Source organism: Ischnura elegans, chromosome 3 (genome assembly GCF_921293095.1).
Source record: "Ischnura elegans chromosome 3, ioIscEleg1.1, whole genome shotgun sequence".
Classification (NCBI taxonomy): domain Eukaryota; kingdom Metazoa; phylum Arthropoda; class Insecta; order Odonata; family Coenagrionidae; genus Ischnura; species Ischnura elegans.
Genome location: NC_060248.1, coordinates 52,893,565 through 52,910,005, shown reverse-complemented (window position 1 = coordinate 52,910,005; position 16,441 = coordinate 52,893,565). Strand labels below are relative to the sequence as shown.

Genomic DNA, 16,441 nt, shown 5'->3' with positions numbered 1-16,441 from the left:
TACATACTTATATGGTTCCAAACTTGCAGAGAGGAATTACTTATGAAGAGGAAGTTTTATTCATACTGGGCAATGAAATTAAATTAATTGAGGAGATAATGAGGAGATAGAGGGAGTGGATAGAACAAAAAGAAGTTTAGGATTGGTAAAAACGAAGTTAGAGGAACAGATACTTCAAATAATGGGAAGATCAAGGAATACACCAAGGCATGTAGATAGATTCAATGGTAATATGCCCTTCAATAGAGCTTTCTCACATTTTAAAAAGGGACTTCAGGAAGATGGTATGCAGCATGACAGAAACAAAATCCACAGACTGAGGAAGGAAGATAACTATGTATAAAGCTTAATATGTATCTAGAACTTTCAGTTTATGAAAAAAAATGATTTAAATCTTATTGAAAGAAACAACCCTTTACACAATAAAAGTAACAGAAATGAGTGATAACTCACAATTAACTACCCAAAAAGCTTTTAGGAAAAAAAATTTATTTAGACACAAATCGTATAAATAAATTTAAATCAAATTTGATTCAAACAATACATAATTATTCTTCTTTAATTTTAGATGAACCTTTCAACTTTTTGGAAAACCAAAGCACAATATTTTTAATAGAAAACACAACAGGTATCATAACAGGTAAAAACAGCGGAATGTAAACAGCATATCTGTAAAAAGAGAACAGGTATTTTAAAAGTTAGTTCCTATTTGTATGACCTAAAATCAACAACTCAAAAATACAATGTTATCCATTAAGGCATTGTAATGCCAGACTATAAAAGTTAACACACAATTTCAAAAAGTCAAATTACAGCTAGCCAAAACCACTAATAATGCCATGTTAAATCCAATCTATACTACTGCACGAACATTTTAAGAATACATATTTAATAAAGAAAGATACCATAAAAGTTAGACATTACTGAATCAATGAAGATAGTTACGATGAATAGAAAGAAGGTGCCCAATAATTTATGAAGCAAAAACTGAAACCCATACCTCATTCCAACTTGGCACTTCAATGTGTAGCTAACTCATACAAATGTACTATTTTTCTCTACCACTCCGAGAGAGGATTCCAACAATCTTATATTATATCTTTCTTTGCAGTCCCCTCAACGTTTACAACTTCCATTCTATTGAATGAAAAATCCATCATTACAATTAACATCATCTCATTTGTCCTTCAGGCTCAATGAAAAATCAACTTCTTGAATCTTTAATGAATTTCCATCGATGCCAATCTAGTTTGGAGTGGAAGCCATACCTGAATATCAGCTCACTATCACTTCTATATGCACCACTTACTGACAATGGTTTAGTAAGAATGCATTAGTGCAAAGATCAGGAATCAAGTTATTTCATAAAATACAAAATCTCACCATTACGTGCATCAATGTCTTTCATTTGCAATACTGCTTTTCCTGATCTCTTTCTTGCAATGCTGCCACAGCTTGAGAAGAAAGTTAAACCTAACAAAATCTACACAGGCATCAACAGCAAAGTTATCCCATTTAAGTTGCAAATGTACAGCTAACTTGTGCAGCATTCTTCATTTCTACTTCACATTGAGTTTTTAACTCCTCATTCCAAAGCTTTTAAGCCAAAAGTATCTCAAGGCTAGGACACAAACAAAATCTCAGGACCATTCATGCCTGAGTGCAGCGAAAATCTCCAGTTTCCTTGGGCTGTAATCAGCTGCACGCAAGGCTGCAGGAATAATTGCATATTTGCAATAGATACGAAAAATACATTTAAAGATAGAAGATAGCATTTTCTTAGTTTATCTGTATTTGGTTGTCCACTAAAGAAATCTCCTAAAATTAGTAGTTTTTTTCTGAAACATTCTGCAATACTGGAGCTGAATTTCAAGTAAGCTGGACATATTCCTTTCTAGCCTACATAGAAAATAATTGTGTTTCACGAAGGGAATTTTAATGGAAATAATTAGCCTATTGTATCCATGCATTGAAGAAGGGTGAAATTCATACACAGATAATGTGCACCCTGGATAATAGTTGCACAGCTAATTAGGATTTTAATGTACATATGTACTTCCAAAACTGAAAATACAGATGTGTAAATCTATAAAATTAGTTCATTAGAAAACTTCTATTACTTTAATAACTTACTTTTGGTCATCTGGGAAATACAGCAAGGCCAAAAGAGATTGATCTGTGAAAGCTTTCTCAGCAGACACAAATGCATCACGGGAAACCGCAAATGCAGCAAGTAGGTCTCCAGCTGCAAGAAGCTTGGTGGCTCTCTCCACACCTTCTGTTGCTTCCCATACACTAGCCCCAACATCATTTTGTATTACAATATTCCCTATTTCAGCCAACAGTTGAGACAAAGACTGGAAAATAAAAAGAAGGGAAATTATTACTTACCAACAACAAAAACTCAAGTTAGTTTATTCATACGAAGAATTCCCTTAATCCAATTCACATCAATCTGATTTTAAATATAAGCTCTAACTTCTCCTTTTCACACTAACATTGAATGACCATATTTAAGTAGTCAGCAAACTTGATTTTTATGGCAAAATAATAAGTAATAATAATGAAAATAAAGGGTATGAATAAATGAAGTTTATGTGAATTATTATGAAGACCCGGTCAGAATTATTGAAAAAAAATGGCCTATTTGGTTAGTTATACAATATCAAAATGGCCTGCTGAACTATCGCTAGGCTGGGACCTAATATTTTATGCAGGCTTAGGCTTATGCAGGCTGTACAACACCAAAAATACAATTTAATCTTCAGATAAGTAATTTCACTTGTGAATATTTTAAAACTTGACAATGTCAAATTTGAATCCACGACAGTTTTTCCCAGAATTTTCCTTCACGTTCTAAATTATGTATATTTAAATGAAATCCCCAACGTGGGAAGATGTAAATAAACCATCTCTAAGCCACCCTAATGAGTATCCACCGTTACCAAAGGCTTTCCTACACATTCCAAGAGATAATGCACAGCATATTTTTATCAGCACTCGGGGCAGCTTTCTTGTCAAGGTTATTGCCCATTGTTCTTGCTTTTACCTATATTTAGTCAGCCTGGTTCAAAGTTCATTGATTCAGAGAACTTGATACTTGTATGATAGAAAGGCAATCGAAGCTTAACAGTATGAGGGCCCTCTCACTGGTAACCCTTCAACTTAATTAACTGCTATGGAGAAGAGCTTCACTACTTTCATGACACACGGCATTTTGGACAAACTTAAAGGTGGGTTGCAATCCAAATTTCTCATTTGGGCTCAAGTGTTACAGCTAATTATTCAGGTCACAGAGTATCAAGGTCTGAAGCCATTGTGAGCCCTCAACAGTCATTTGAGGCTAAGCCTGAAAGGCTCTGGCACCGTTCTTTATTCAGCACTCCTGGAGTTATCTAAACTCACATTATTGAATTGCATTGACTGTAACACCTGAAAAAAGTAGTGATGGGTCCATTCCAAAATTTTATCGATTCCGATTCTACCTATACCGATTCCATCGATTCTGACACCATAGACTCCAAGAAAAATAGGCAACAAGACAACCACTTAAAAAATATTACTCTGTGAAAGAATCAGTAGACAAAAGCATCTTTCATATCATCACTATGTAATTAAAATATAATAGCTAAATGTCAAAACAGAACATACCTGAAAAGTGGTGTTACCTCTTAGGTATTACTTTATAATATTAGCACTCATGTTTAAATTTAAAATAAAATTATCTCCTATAATACCTATCTTATATTGAAAATATCTTATCATTATCAATAATGTCTCACAAATTTAGTCTCCTTTTACAGACTTTAAATTTTTGCTCAGAAAGCAAAGCATCTTCACTCTGTCGGTATAAAGCCTGTTTCGTTTTACATCACATATTTTTCCTGCCGAACTAAAAAGTTTTTCACTGAACACAGTGGATGGCGGTATGGCAAATAACCTCTTCACTAATACTTTCAGCCTTGGATAGGACATACAAATCTTCCAGTATTTCCCAGGGAAGGAATTTGGTGGTGCATTCATCTCTGATAACTAAGCTTCCACTTCAGCTTCAACAGTGTTTGCCATGGTGACTTTGGGAACTTTTCCAAATGCATCACTGTATATTGACCATAGTCTCCCTAGTCTGCATTTGCTCCTTTGGAATATAATAGGGATGTGCAAGTAGCACTTTTTGATCTCGAGTCGAGTTGAAAATTACTCGCGAGTATCGAGATTTCGGAAACATTGGAATTTTTATTAAAAATTATATCAACGATTTTTATGGATCTTGAATCTTCATGGAATTCAAGTGGACGAAGCGAACGAACTATAGAACTAAGCTTTAGTTTTGTAGAGCCAAAACAAATTCTATACTTCTCACGTCATTTAATCAACCTTAAAAACTCTTGTTTTTTTAAGTTCAAGAAAGAATCTAAACGCTACAAATGAATATCACATCGGACGGACGCAGTAAAAAAAAAAGGCTAAAAGAGCCTTGTGATGTGAAAACTCCCCTTTCCACGCGACTCACCTCACCGAAGATGGAAAGGGAGAAAGGGTATCGGTTTTTGCCTTTCACAGAAACAGTTCATTTTTCTCTCTCTTAAGCATGACGTCTTAATCTCTTCACTTTACTTCAATACCCGAGCCATATTTCTTATGCGCGGGATGGTTTCGAAAAATATCCAATCCTCAGTATTTTCACTCGAGTAATGCGCTAAATTGTCAAGTCAATCTGTACATAATCCTTTTTAACATCCTCAGTTTTGTGTTTTAAGTCAATGAAGACGATTATCCATGCTTTAAATGACGATTTTCAAGACTAAAGATTTAAAAAATTTTGAAAAATCTGCCTCAGTTACCGAGCCTCAGAGTTCCGCGGCGTGTAGCTCAGCCTTGATGCGCGATTGCAAAAATCGCTCTTATGTCCTTTGTCGCCAACTTTTTTTTCCAAGATTTCTACTTAGTACTCTTTAGAAATCTCTACTTTATATTGTGGTTCAAATTTTCCGAGTCATTTTTTTCGTAAACGAAAGATAATGTCTACTTTATGTCAAATTTCACGAGAAAAACGGGTCAGCCATTTTGCGTTGTAAAACCAGACACATGAGAGCCAAAATCTTCAAAAGTCATCCAAAGTATAGGCAAAGCACCAGGTCAAAGGAATATTGGGTGTTTTATTCCATAAATCTCATACCAACGCAACATTACCTGGATAAATTCAAAGATTTTTTGAGGAAAAATGATATGTCGCGTGGCATTGAAAAATTGGTCATGTTTGGGCCACTGTATCTCACTAAAGGGTCGTATTTATGTAAAATGGCATATAAATCTATGTCTGGTAATGATTCATGAGTATTTACGCTAATTTTCAAGTCTCTATCCCCAAAAAGGTCATTTTGGACTTTATTCCAGCTTTTTTCGATTTCGGGCCAGTGTGCATCGGGTCGGAAGACGATCGGCCGCCGCAGCTGGCGTAAAGGTATTCGGCGCCCACGTCGACAATTACAGTGTATTCGGCAAACTGAAACTACCAGGCCAAGGCATTAGAATGACTTATCGGCATTAAAAACTGTATTATTACATGAGTTTCATGATAGCGTTTCCTGTCGGGATATTGCTGGACTTACTAGCCTCGAAAGCTCTGTAACCGTAACTACTCGACTCGACATTCGTAATGCTACTCGAAACGACTATCAACTACTCGACTCGAATTTTCGAGTACTCGCACATCCCTAGAAGATGTGTTTTTTTCTTACAATTACGTGGCGCGAAAATTCAAATGGCTGTTTGAAACGCGGTCGTATATAAATTTATACTTTCAAGTACTACTGGGATCGGAATCGATTTTTCAACTTGGCAAGTGCTCATTTTCGATTCTGGTTCTTGGTCGAGAATCGAGGAATCGAAGAATCGAGGAATCGAACCGACCCATCACTAGAAAAAAGTCTTTTACAGTAGTGCTTTAGCCCGAGAAGGATTTTACTGAATGCATTGACATGATGTTTTCTAATTATTGAATTTTATAAAATTTTTCTCATGTGAGAAAATATTATACTCTTACATTGATTATTTAAAGCATTTCACGTTTAAGATCTAACACTGATGTGAGAACATACGTAAAGGTCGAGAGTTAATGGGATTAGGAGTAGAAAACCAAAGGTGCATTAGTGAATAAAACTTTTAAAAATACAAAGAATGTGAAATCTCTGCAATTTTTTCTTGTCTGTCCATTAAATAAGAGATCCTATTTTAAAAAGCATTTAAATTTTGGCTCGAAAAGACTCAACACATAAAGAAAAAAACCTTGCATTTTCACAAGTAAGAATTTAGACACTTGGTTTGGTTAAGTTTTAAAGATGTGAAAGCAAAGAAATAAATTTACTGTTCATACTTAATCAAATAAAATATTTGAAATACATGGACTTAAAACTGGAGGGACACAAATATTAATGCTGAACTAACCATATTTTAAGCTTCCATTCAGCCGCACAACAATGTGTTCAGGAGGCAGTAGGGAAAAAACTTGCCTTACCTTTGTGCACCAACTGTGTTTGTTCACTTATTCCGCCAGAATTTTCATAAAATTTTAACTTGAGGGAGCAGTGGTTAGTAAAATCTGATTTGCCTGATTTTCAAAAAATTTTGGATCTGAAATCCTGAAAACTCCCAACAACTTTTCCAGACAGAGAAAATTTGACATCAGATAAAGTCAGTTTTGGCCCACCTTCAACTTCCCAGTGACTCAACTAATACAGTTTGTTTGAATACACGAGGTTACAGCTCACTCCAGACTTAGTCACAGGCATATGAATTCAAACATTCAGTGTAGGGGTCAACCCACCCACATGAAAAGTTATTTAATCAGCTACCAAAGGGTGCCTTCACAGTTTGGCATTGCGTTGACGTCACGGCTCGAGAGCCAATCAGAGCCTGTCTTATATATAATTGATTACGTCGTGTCACCAGCTCACTGTGTCGTTGCAGAAAAATCTGATCGTGTCGGATTTTCTCGGTGTGAAGGTGGCAGTTCGCCAGCGATTTCGAATTGGTGTTTGTTTATGGGAAGCTTAGGTATACAAGTACGCAGGAGTGGCTCAAATGGGAGTAATGAATGCAATTTATTTTATTAATCACCATTATTTTGAAGTTTTAAGCATAGATATTTCTTATCTTTGCAAAACATAAGACAAATGTTAACCCTAGACTAGATTACAGTCACCTAGGAGCATAGATCAGCATAACATATACAGTAAACTCTTGATTTTACGAAGCAGGATTTTACGAAGTTTTCGATTATACGAAGTGATATTGCGGTCCCGGTGAAAAGCCTATGCTAAATACATGGCGCTATTCGATTATACGAAGTTTCGATTATACGAAATTTTTTGAATTTACGAACCTCGGCTCGGTCCCTAGGAGCAAATGGCATTCGTTTATACGAACTACGGCGAAAAATTTGTCAACATAACTAGTTACGCCGGCGTAAGTAGCTAAAAAATCAGCGCTTCCAACTGTGGTCCATCAAAAGTGCGAAATCGTAAATGATAATGCAACTTTGGAGAGAAATGGGTCGCCAAAAACCTCACTGTGGGAATTTAGGGGGAGTAGGAGTTCAGTTAAAATATCGCGGCTGACATTATCCCCCTATTTACGTGCCTGTTCGTAAACATAGCATCGACAATAATTCGTAGTTTAACAAGTCAGGAAGGTCGCGCGGAGTATTTCGTACACCCCTAATTAACCCTTTGCACTGCTGTGAACGTACTTCGAAGACTACTTGACTACTTTTCGCCAAAGCACTTCGAAGGGTCCCTAATCCGGGACCCTTTCCTCGACGAGCTCACCCTCGCTGGCCCCTGAAACTGGGCTATTTTTTAATGCATTACCTGACGCAACCCTGGGTTTCAAAGGGCAAAGGTGCCATGGGGGGAAAAGAGTAAAGTGCGTGTTACTGTGGGGCTGTGCGTCAACCAAACGGGCACGGACAAAATAAGCCCGTTGTCATTGGGAAATTTGAAAGGCCACGGTGCTTAAAACATTTAAAATTGGAAGCCCTCCCCGTTTTTTACCATGCAAATAAAAACAGCTGGATGACCCGAGAAATTTTCCAGCAAACGGTTATACGTCTACAGAGAAAAATTGCTGGAGAGAACAGCAAAATTGTTTTAATACTGGATAATGCCACCGTTCATAAATACGTGGAAGATCGAAAATTGGCTAATGTTCGAGTCCTCTTTTTACCCCCGAACCCGACTAGCAAGTCCCAGCCCTTGGACCAAGGCATTATCCAGGATTTTTAAGTCCTATACCGGAAGAAGCTTGAGCGGTATTACTTGCGATGGATCGGTATGTATAGATTCATCTATTTTGCTCATGTGCGTTTGGATATCGATTTAGATATTTTTATTCATGATTATCATTCTTTCAAATCTATTTGCTACTTTTATAAATGGGAACAGAAATTAATAACATCCAGAAATGGACGTTGATACATGCAATCCGCGCCATAATATCTTTTCGTGTATATATTGGCCTTTGTGAATGAACAACTTAAATATCTTAAGTACTGGGCTCTATTTACCGCCAATTTATATTTCAGGCTTCTCGTAATGAAGACGCACTTCCAAGTCTAACCATGAACTTTCTTCTCACGCGCTTCCCTGTTCTCCCATGCTGGGGTTCTGTCTTTCCAAAGCCGTCCCTTCCCTCCTGCCGCCTTTGGCTGATCTTGCTGACACCCACCTTACGCATCCCAAACCCTTCCTTCCCCAGCATTTCCCATTCACTCCCTCCCTAAGGAGACTGAGCTTGTGTGCGTCGCAAAAAAATACGGCCCCCAAAAGTAGACTGAGGCAGAGCTGAAGGCCATTTCCCCACCCTTCTTTGTCCTGCCCCCTTCACCAGTCCTCCTGCTGACCACACTTCTTCCCTCAGGCAATCCCCATCCCACTCTTATTCACCCCACCCACTGGGAACGTTCTCCGATTGTGGAGAAGGGCATGGTTCATCTTTACCTGCAACGGGGGGAAGTTATTAACCGGAGAGAGGCAGAAGAAGTATCTTCCACTATCGGGAAAATGGTGCCGCGCTTATAATTGTCTCTCTTCTTCTCAGCTGACTTTTCAATTGAAATTAATTTCTTTGCTCTTTCCACACTATATTTATTTACGATTATGGCGCGACTATTTTTTAGTGCTAAAACTAAGAAAATCTTTTCTCTATGTCAATGATCCTTTGCCTAACTTTCAATACGGCGGAGAAAGGAACACGAAAACTAAATGAGGTGACGGTACAGGTTTTTGCGTGTCATTTTTTTGGAATTCACGCTTGCGAACCAATACTTAACCACGTTGAGAAATGATAAAACGTCTCTTGTAGGAAAACAATCAATGTGGATAATAACGTTTATATCTATATTTCTCCGATACTGAAAGATGTTTCTCCTGCCGTTTTCCGGTTGGAACCTTGCTCCTGTCGGCATAAAAGGAGAGAAACATACTATATGAACAGGTCACCTCACACCCGGTATGAAGAATACAGTCCTGGTGAAGAATTAAGTCTTTTATGGCAACGTCTGCGAAGATGATGGAACACAGTAGTCGGACGGAGAACTCAAACAGAATTTACTTCAAATATTCGCCAGAAGATAATCACATCCTACGTTATTACGAGGAACAATTCATGTATTGATAATGTGATAACCACTCTTAATGTTCATGCATATAACCTTACTGTCATCGATCCTCTTGTTGCAGACCATATGGCCATACTCTTTCAGTTGATTGCAATTAACAATAGTCCACCTAGGGAATCCAGCACTAGGTACATAAGTCCAATCACCATTCACGGCCTTGAAGTCTTTAAAGGCCTGCTTGGTGGTGTGGATTGGACTAGCTTACTCTCACTCAACGACAGTCATTCAAATTTCTCTTTGTTCTTTGAAACCTTAATCTCCCTTTTTAATGAATCCTTTCCCAGAAAAGCTGTCCCAGTCCGAAAATTCTTTAAATCACGTGGCCACTCAAACAATCCCGAGGTCCAAATTCGCAGGGAAAGTGTACTACATGCCTATCATGAGTACAAGCGACAACCCACTGAGGATTTGAAACAAGTGTATAAAAGATTGAATAAGGAGTATCATTTCGCAGCAATAAAAGCGAAACAAAATGCGAACATGGATTTCATTAATAGTGCCTCTAATAAATTCAAAGCTGCCTGGAATGTGATCAACAGGGAAAAAGGCACTTCTATAAACAGATCTCCTATTACAATTGATCCCGATACCTTCAACAATCACTTTGTCAATTCCGTGGACACCACATTATCAAAAATCACAAATAATAGGTGTGATGCCTTAGCACTACTCAATAAACACCTGATTTCCCCTCCTAAATTTCAGTGGCAATGGATTAGTACGAGGGATATTTTCAATGTAGTAAAAAAATTTAAAAACTCCACCAGTCGTGACATCAATGGGCTTTCCAATGATCTGATTAAGTCCATAATACATATTATAGCTCATCCTCTATCTATTATTATTAATGCCTGTTTTTCCACTGGATACTTCCCAGACTCCTTAAAATATTCTAAGGTCATACCTGTCTTCAAAAAAGGAGACACTACTCTTCCCAACAGCTATAGGCCCATCACCATTATATCAGTGATCGCTAAAATAATAGAAACTATTGCCTATACACAAATTCTAGTACACTTTGAGAAACACAATCTCTTCACCCCTTCCCAGTTTGGATTTCGCCCGGGGAAATCCACTGAATTGGCAGTTGAGTCAGTGGTAAAAAATTTATCAAGGGCATTTGAAGACAAGCAATGTGTCTCACTCACACTTTGTGATTTAACCTCTGCCTTTGACTGCGTCAATCATGCTACCCTCCTGCAAAAACTCCAATACTACGGCTTTCATAACAGTGAGCTGAAATTCATGACCTCTTACCTCACTGATCGAAAGCAGATGGTACAAGTAAATTGTAACCAATCTGATTTTCTTCCAGTGAAACATGGAGTTCCTCAGGGGTCCGTCCTTGGTCCTCTCTTGTTCCTTATTCTAATCAATGACCTACCTTACAATCTTTCTATGGACTGCATGATATATGCAGATGACACCACTCTGGTGCAGAAATGCAATACTCCTAGCCAAGTCAGACTTCTTACAAAAAAGGCAATAGAAGAATCTCAACTCTGGTTTACAGCCAATAACCTCTTTCTGAACAATGGTAAGACACAACATCTTACATGCTGTCTTAAAAGTACTGAGCTAAACAATGATCCTGTCAGGCTTCTAGGCTTCAATATTGACGCTAAATTGACATGGAATTCACATGTTTTCCTAGTCAGCAAAAAACTCTCTAGGGTTTTGTACTTATTGAGGAAACTTAAAACCTGTATCAATGTAAAGTACATGAGATTAGCCTATTTTGCTTTTTTTCATAGTATTCTTGCCTATGGTGTTCGACTCTGGGGACATGCAAAAGAAACCAAAGAAATTCTAAAACTGCAAAAAAAAGCAGTGAGGATTCTGAGTGGTGCTGGGCCCCGTGACCACTGCAGGCCAATTTTTAAAAACTTTCATATCCTCACCATCTACAGCCTCTTTGTGTTTCGCAGCATTATGCACATTAAAGATAACTTAGATACCTACCCCATTCGATCCACCATCCACTCTCATGACACTAGGGCTAAAAATAGCCTAAATACTAATTACTGTAGGCTGTTTAAGACCAACAACCAGTCTGATAATTTGGGAGTAAAATTATTTAATAAATTACCCAGCAAAGCCAGATCAGTGAGCATCACTAGACTGAAAAATGTGCTGGAAAAGTGGCTGTGCAATTATCCACTGTACTCTATTCATGAGTATTTTGAGCTGGACTTTTCTTCTCTTTTATTTTAAATGTAAATTTAAATGTAATTTTGTAATGTATGTGTTTCTAATGTTTTAATGTTTTAATCTAATGTTTTAATCCAATGTACATGTTTTGTATGTTTCGTTGTATTGTATGTTTTCATAAATGTGTTGTATACAGCATCCGCGAGGGCCAATCCTCGCCGTGGATGAATAAAGATAAAGAAAGATATGATCGTAATTGAATCTCAGTGAAAATAGAGCACATTCTGCTGAAAATACGAAGTAACTCGAAATATTAACTTAACGAAGGTTATTTTGGAAACGGGCTAAGACCCTTGTTTTTCTTTTTTTCTCGTCACTGAGCGATAAAGGGCGACATAAATGGCGGTTAGGCCGGCTGCCGCTAAAATTCCGTGGGTGTCAGAAACAAATATCTATCTTTTGCATACTTAATAGTAGCTATTGGCTCCTAACCACAAATTTATTACTGATAATTCTTATAATAAACATTGCAATTCATTATTTGATTACGCTTTCTAAACTGGTCGGGAATTTCTTTAGCGATCGTTGATGTTGAAGTATGAACAAGAAATGGGAATTTTATGGTGGTAAAATTATTTAACGATGTTTCACATCATAAATCGATAGCAAAAAGCCTTTTCTATGAATTATACCGAGAATAACCACTGAAAACATTTAAATAAGACCACTAAAGACAAAAAACGGCGGAAGAAACAAAAGCGAATATTTTTTTCGTGACTTATGAAAAAGGTTTGAATTTACGAAACTCGATTTTACGAAGTGCCAATTTTCCGGTCCCACTGACTTCGTAAAATCAAGAGTTTACTGTATGTACCCGTCAATGGTATCACAAGCTAAATACAGCGTGAGAGCTTCTTGCTGGTGACGACAGTCATTTAATTGCCAATTTATATTTTATAATTGTGCCCTCATAATCTGCTCAGTTGAAGCTATTTAGATAATATGGCTGAGACAACCTGTTAGAACAACAATTATCATAAATAAATGTTCCTGATAAAATTTTTTGTTACTCATGTTCACTAAGTGTATGTTTCGTGTTTGTATGTTTTTATTTTTTGTATACTCTGAGTTAGGAAATAAAACTTAAAGGTCATAATAATGCATTGGTGTCATCACTTTATACATGATCAGTGACTCTATGGTCGCCATATTCACTTCCAATGCTAATATAATAGTCAAGAAGAATATTTTAAGAAATAAATTGCGTGAAAATGCACAAAACAACATATGTATTGTGCGTTTGGCTCAAAATCATAAAATGATATGCTCTTGGGCCAATTTTTAGGAGCCAACACTTTTCACCTTTCGTTTGTTTTTGCAACACAGATATGTGAAGGGCTAAATTTGCTGGCAAGGCGGGAGCTCCCGTGATGCAACAAAGAGCTGTGAAAGCACTCTAATTCAGCTTTGCAACTTGTTCAAAATTGACCTATCTTGAATTCTGAGTTGCTCACACTACCCAATTTTGAAGTATAGTATGCATAGTCAAAATTAATAAAAGCAATAAAAAGCTGAGGTACTAAGAGTAGCGATTACATGCCAGGTTGACTCCCTACATTACCTAATATATTCTTATATAAACTGAAAAAGGATATGATCAATACCTGTAATGTTAATTTTGCTGATGTTATCTGTTCAATTGTTCTCACTCTTGCTAAAAGATCCATTTCCCATTCTCTGGGTGATGGACCACTAAGAGGTAACACTTCAGTCTTAGGCAAGGGATCCTGCAAAGAGAATCGAATGCAATAAATTAAACCAGTAGCAGCAAAAAATATACCCTTCACGTTTACAACCACAGAAATATTGCTCATAGTAACAGAAATTGTCATACTTTAACTTGAACACACCCAACTATAAGAAAAATTAACACCAGGGAGAGTTTTTTTTCCATTTTCATGATCAGTGCATCCCAAAACAGCAGTGTACCATTTTATAACAGCAAATGAGAAATGTCAATCCACCAAATATTAGCATTAATTTGAGGCGAAACTCACGTCTAAGTATGTACTATATTCAAACAATAATAATTCAACCTTGTGTACATGACTATTTCTATTTCAGTGCAATCAAAGATATGTTTAGCCCAACTTAAATAAATATGTACATTCGAATGATAATTACCAAATCAGGTATTCCCACCAATAGTCGAAGTTGAGCAATAAATATTCCCATGACTCTTACAGAATCAATAGGTACAGCTACAGTATTCTTCAGCAAGGGCATGCTAATATTCACTTTTGATCCTGAGTCTACGGTGGCCTCATTTTCAGCAGATTCTTTTTCAGTTTTGATGCAAAATGGAGAAGGATCAGTAATCTATAAAAAAGGAAAGAATAAGTAAATGAAGGACATATATCATACATTTACAATGAAACATGCTGTCACTAAGTACAATGCACACACGTAACTCTGCATATTCCACTGTTACAATAAATTGTAAACATCAATTTATTTATCTGATAATTACTTCTTCATTTGCTCAAATTGAGAAATAAATATTTTAACCCCTAAGACATGAAATTTAAGATTTTAAGTATGATGCCACCACAATTTTCAAGCCTCTTTTTATTTCTGTTTAGTATTTACCACTTTCCAGAGTCCTAACTTAAAATCAACCATCAACTTCCAATGCAGCCATGGATGACCTCCAGCAATCCTCCCTAAAATACCATCACCGCATTGTGAATCTACAACATATTTTTTTTTACTAAATTAAAATTCATATTTAGAAAATTTTTTCCATGCCAATTACATATTTGAAAAAAAAGGCAACATTATATTCAAAGGATGAACTTTTTCTCATTTTTTCTGAACTCCGTTCTTTCAACTTTATAATTATTTTACTCCAAGGTATGAAATGCAAATGAAGTCCAAAAATTGTACTTTAAAATCTTGAGCATATTCATGAGTGGATCAATACAATGTAAACTCCAAATATGCTGGGTACCATACTGCGTACCATACGAGCGTAACTAGTTTTGTTGACAAATTTTTCGCCGTAGTTCGTATAAACGAATGCCATTTGCTCCTAGGGACCGAGCCGAGGTTCGTAAATTCAAAAAATTTCGTATAATCGAATAGCGCCATGTATTTAGCATAGGCTTTTCACCGGGACCGCAATATCACTTCGTATAATCGAAAACTTCGTAAAATCCTGCTTCGTAAAATCAAGAGTTTACTGTATTCAGTGCGGCGCTTATAAATTGTTTGAATAGTTACTCGTTATTTGAGTAAGGAAATTTAGTGATGCAAAAAAACATCGCCTTTCGTCTGGATTTATGCTTACGTTTATCGGATAGATGTTTATCTGTCGCCGCACCACTCCTGTTCCTGTATATCTGTTCGCAACAGGTATATTGGCTATTATTTGCTCCACCTCCGGTAAAGCGACAATTCGCTATAGCGAGTGTTTATTAGTGCACCGTGGGGTGTCATTATATCGAGGTTGCACTGTACCTACTTGAACCATCCCAAGCACGATTTCAGAGGTAGGAAGGCCCCGTGAACCCTCCCCCCCTCCACAGCCAAACAATTCCACCATCAAAGAAAGAGGAGAAGAATTTTAGGTTTTTCCAGCAAGTAACCCAGTGCACGAGTAAGAGAGAGGAACATTTGAGTTGTTTGGTAAACTTATACAGCACATATAGTACAAATAAATTTTTTTAAGCATTTTGAGCATAATACTCCAATTTTTTCTCCACATCATCCTTTGAAAAATGCTAACAATTTAAGAATAGTGAAGAATGCGTTGGTTAGACTCTCGCGGATGGTGACAGTCAGTCAAAATGGCCCTTTCAAGGCACAGAAGACACAGGCAATACCCGAAGTTCGAGCTCAGCAGAAAACATAGTTGCTCGTGCTGGCCATGAGGACCGACTTTTGAAAGTGACTGTACCTAATTACCAGGATTCTTGTTCAAGACAGACCACAACAAGTTTCAGAATATCAGTTTTACATATAACTTAAAAAGGATGAAAATATTAGAAGTCAGATTCAGAGTAAACAAAGTATTGATCAAGATCATTAAACCAAAGTCATTGAACACCTGCCACATAAGAAATGTGTAATATTAAGCACAGCCAGTTTTTAGTATATGCAGATAAAAACATGCAAAGATTAATTCATTCTACTTTCACCAGATGGATAAATATTAGACATCAACAACGTTGCAACATCAGCATACGTTGCTTAAACTTAAATAAAGCTGTGATGTAAAAGAGCAATTATGAAGCAGATGCAAGTACAAGCAAAGTCATCAAGTAAACTCACTTGAATGCCACCCCACTGAGGAGAGATGAATGCATTATTTGGGATAGGTGCAGCTGTTCTTTTAGAATATATGTACAATGGGGCATCCTCACAAGGTGGCACGTACAGCACCAGGTTAAGAGTAGGGTTTCGTGCTACTTGAGAGGCTGAAATATAAAAAAATAAAATAATTATCACCAATGGCACTGGCAATTAAACACTTGTACTATCATGAATCTAAGATAATTTGTTCCACTTTTAACAATTTCTGAATAAAAACAAGTTCAGCTAACCAAACAT

General features: G+C 36.9%; 1 protein-coding gene across 1 annotated transcript in view; it reads right to left on the bottom strand.

Annotated features, from left to right (window-relative positions):
* Positions 1-472: 472 nt before the first annotated feature.
* Positions 473-16,441, bottom strand: part of LOC124155804 (GPI transamidase component PIG-S) — a 33,760-nt gene continuing 17,791 nt past the window's right edge. Inside the window, exons 6-10 of the mRNA XM_046529923.1 lie at positions 16,163-16,308; positions 14,015-14,209; positions 13,495-13,617; positions 2,134-2,357; positions 473-669 (exon numbers count right to left, since the gene is read on the bottom strand). Of these exons, the coding sequence (XP_046385879.1) occupies positions 549-669; positions 2,134-2,357; positions 13,495-13,617; positions 14,015-14,209; positions 16,163-16,308 (809 nt within the window). The 3' untranslated portion in view covers positions 473-548. The remainder of the gene's footprint in view (positions 670-2,133; positions 2,358-13,494; positions 13,618-14,014; positions 14,210-16,162; positions 16,309-16,441) is intronic.